Raw genomic sequence first — 2,162 nt, 5'->3', positions numbered from 1 at the left:
TGGAGGATGGATAGATGGATATATGGACAGATTAACACTCCACTCAAGCCACTGTCTAGTCGGTATTGTTTTAACTGTTTACTTATTTGCATAATACACTGAACTCCGCTGAAAACGCACCAATCAGATATGCAGTTATAAAAAGGATATGAGAAGAATGAATTACACATTTAACTGATTTTGTATAACTTGCTGTATTCTGGTAGGCAAAAAATAACCCAAACTTGTTTTTAAAGGTTAGGATTCTGGTGTGTTTTATAGCAACATCACACTGTATTATTATCATTATTATCATTATTATTAGGTTATTAAAAATTGTTTTGGGAGAGAGAGAGAGAGAGAGAGAGAGAGAGAGAGAGAGAGAGAGAGAGAGAGAGAGAGAGAGAGAGAGAGAGGGGGGGGGGGGGGGGGAGGGGGGATTGTAGTGTAGTACTGTAGTATACTGTACTGTATATACTATGCATTAACCTGGTAATAAAGCATATAAATAACATATTATATCATGTATACTTCCAGGCGTCACCATGAGTAGTAGCACGCTATGCCTGCTGTGTGTGCTGGCTTCTTTATGCATCGGCGCGCTAATGGCTGACGTCATCGATTTGTCTGACGCTTTGCACACTTTTGATGACGAAGAATACCCTAGTGATGACGAACTCAGTTACGTAAGCAAAACAGGATACGCAGACAAGAGGGGGTATGGCGATAAACGGGGTTACGGCGACAAAAGGGGTTTCGCCGACAAAAGGGGTTTCGCCGACAAGCGAGGTTATGGCGACAAGCGAGGTTACGGCGATAAACGAGGTTTTGCCGACAAGCGAGGTTACGGTGATAAGCGCGGTTACGGCGACAAGCGGGGTTACGGCGACAAACGAGGTTACGGAGACAAGAGAGGTTACGGAGACAAGCGGGGATACGGAGACAAGCGAGGTTACGGAGACAAGCGAGGTTACGGCGACAAGCGGGGCTACAGCGGCAAGCGAGGTTACGGAGATAAAAGAGGTTACGGCGACAAACGGGGTTACGGTGATAAAAGAACCTACGGAACAGAGAACTTTCAAACAAGGAACCAAAATGTTTTGAGATACCTCCTCACCCATTTCAGGTTTCCACGAACCCACGTGGCGTTGATAGGGAAACCGCTGTTGCTGTAGAAAGCAGTTGATCAATAGAATAACCATTGTTGATGTAGAAATTGATAGAGAAACCATAGTTGATGTAGGAGAACAACTGAACTGGGTGCTTTGTATGATCGTGTGTTTGACACTGGGTGTCAGTATTGGTCTTAAATAAACTACGAACGTTCAGGGACAAAACATTCGAGTTACAACAGTAGTGTGTGTTGACTGTGTATGCCTTACATTATAAAATCCCCCAACTATATCACTGAAGATTTGCGCATTTAACAATGCACGAATTATCTTAAACCTTGAAAAATGTGGTTTAATTTTAATAAATAAACATATTTCATAATAAAAAAGTTTTGATATAAACTTTGTGAAAGCAGATATCTCAGCCATACACTTATATAAACTTTGTGAAAGCAGATATCTCAGCCATACACTTAATGCTGACTTCATGTCAAATTTGAAGGGAAATCACGCTAGCATATAGCACATCGATTAAGTATTAGGTCATTTCTATCGTTGACATGCGTTGAACAATTTATGTCATGTAAGTGATATGAATCGATGGAAATATTCGATCTATTTTTATTTATGAGGTAACAGCACTGTTTATAGTCCGTCTGCGTCAAGAGGGAATCGATGAATCGGCATATAACACATAACGCTAAAATTTAAATCAAAACATATTATAACGTTTTAAACCCATACCAATACGCAAAACATTTTTTGTTTTTGAAAATAAAATGTCATTGTAAATAAAAATGTTTATTATTATTATTATTATTATTATTATTTAATTTTTTTAACCAGTGGCGAATATAAGGGGGCCCAGAGGTCACCCCCCTAAATTTTGCGATAATTATAGTTTTGTTTTATGTTTTTAATTTTTTACGTTGGCGAATCCGAAGAATCCCTTTGGGAAGGTCTGTGGCCTTCCGTCACATGTCATTGCACACACACACACACACACACACACACACACACACACACACACACACACACACACACACATACATACACACACATACACACATA

At 39.7% G+C, this 2,162-nt stretch overlaps 1 protein-coding gene across 1 annotated transcript; it reads left to right on the top strand.

The window, feature by feature from the left end:
* The first annotated feature begins 531 nt into the window (after nucleotides 1-531).
* On the top strand, nucleotides 532-1,883 carry LOC121385637 (TATA-binding protein-associated factor 2N-like). Its single transcript, XM_041516393.1, has one exon. The coding sequence runs from the start codon at nucleotides 585-587 to the stop codon at nucleotides 1,152-1,154; it is 570 nt and encodes a 189-aa protein (XP_041372327.1). The 5' UTR covers nucleotides 532-584; the 3' UTR covers nucleotides 1,155-1,883.
* Nucleotides 1,884-2,162: the final 279 nt, after the last annotated feature.

Source organism: Gigantopelta aegis, chromosome 11 (genome assembly GCF_016097555.1).
Source record: "Gigantopelta aegis isolate Gae_Host chromosome 11, Gae_host_genome, whole genome shotgun sequence".
In the NCBI taxonomy this organism is placed as follows: domain Eukaryota; kingdom Metazoa; phylum Mollusca; class Gastropoda; order Neomphalida; family Peltospiridae; genus Gigantopelta; species Gigantopelta aegis.
The sequence above is the reverse complement of the archived record's forward strand: the minus strand, read 5'-3'. Positions and strand labels throughout refer to the sequence as shown.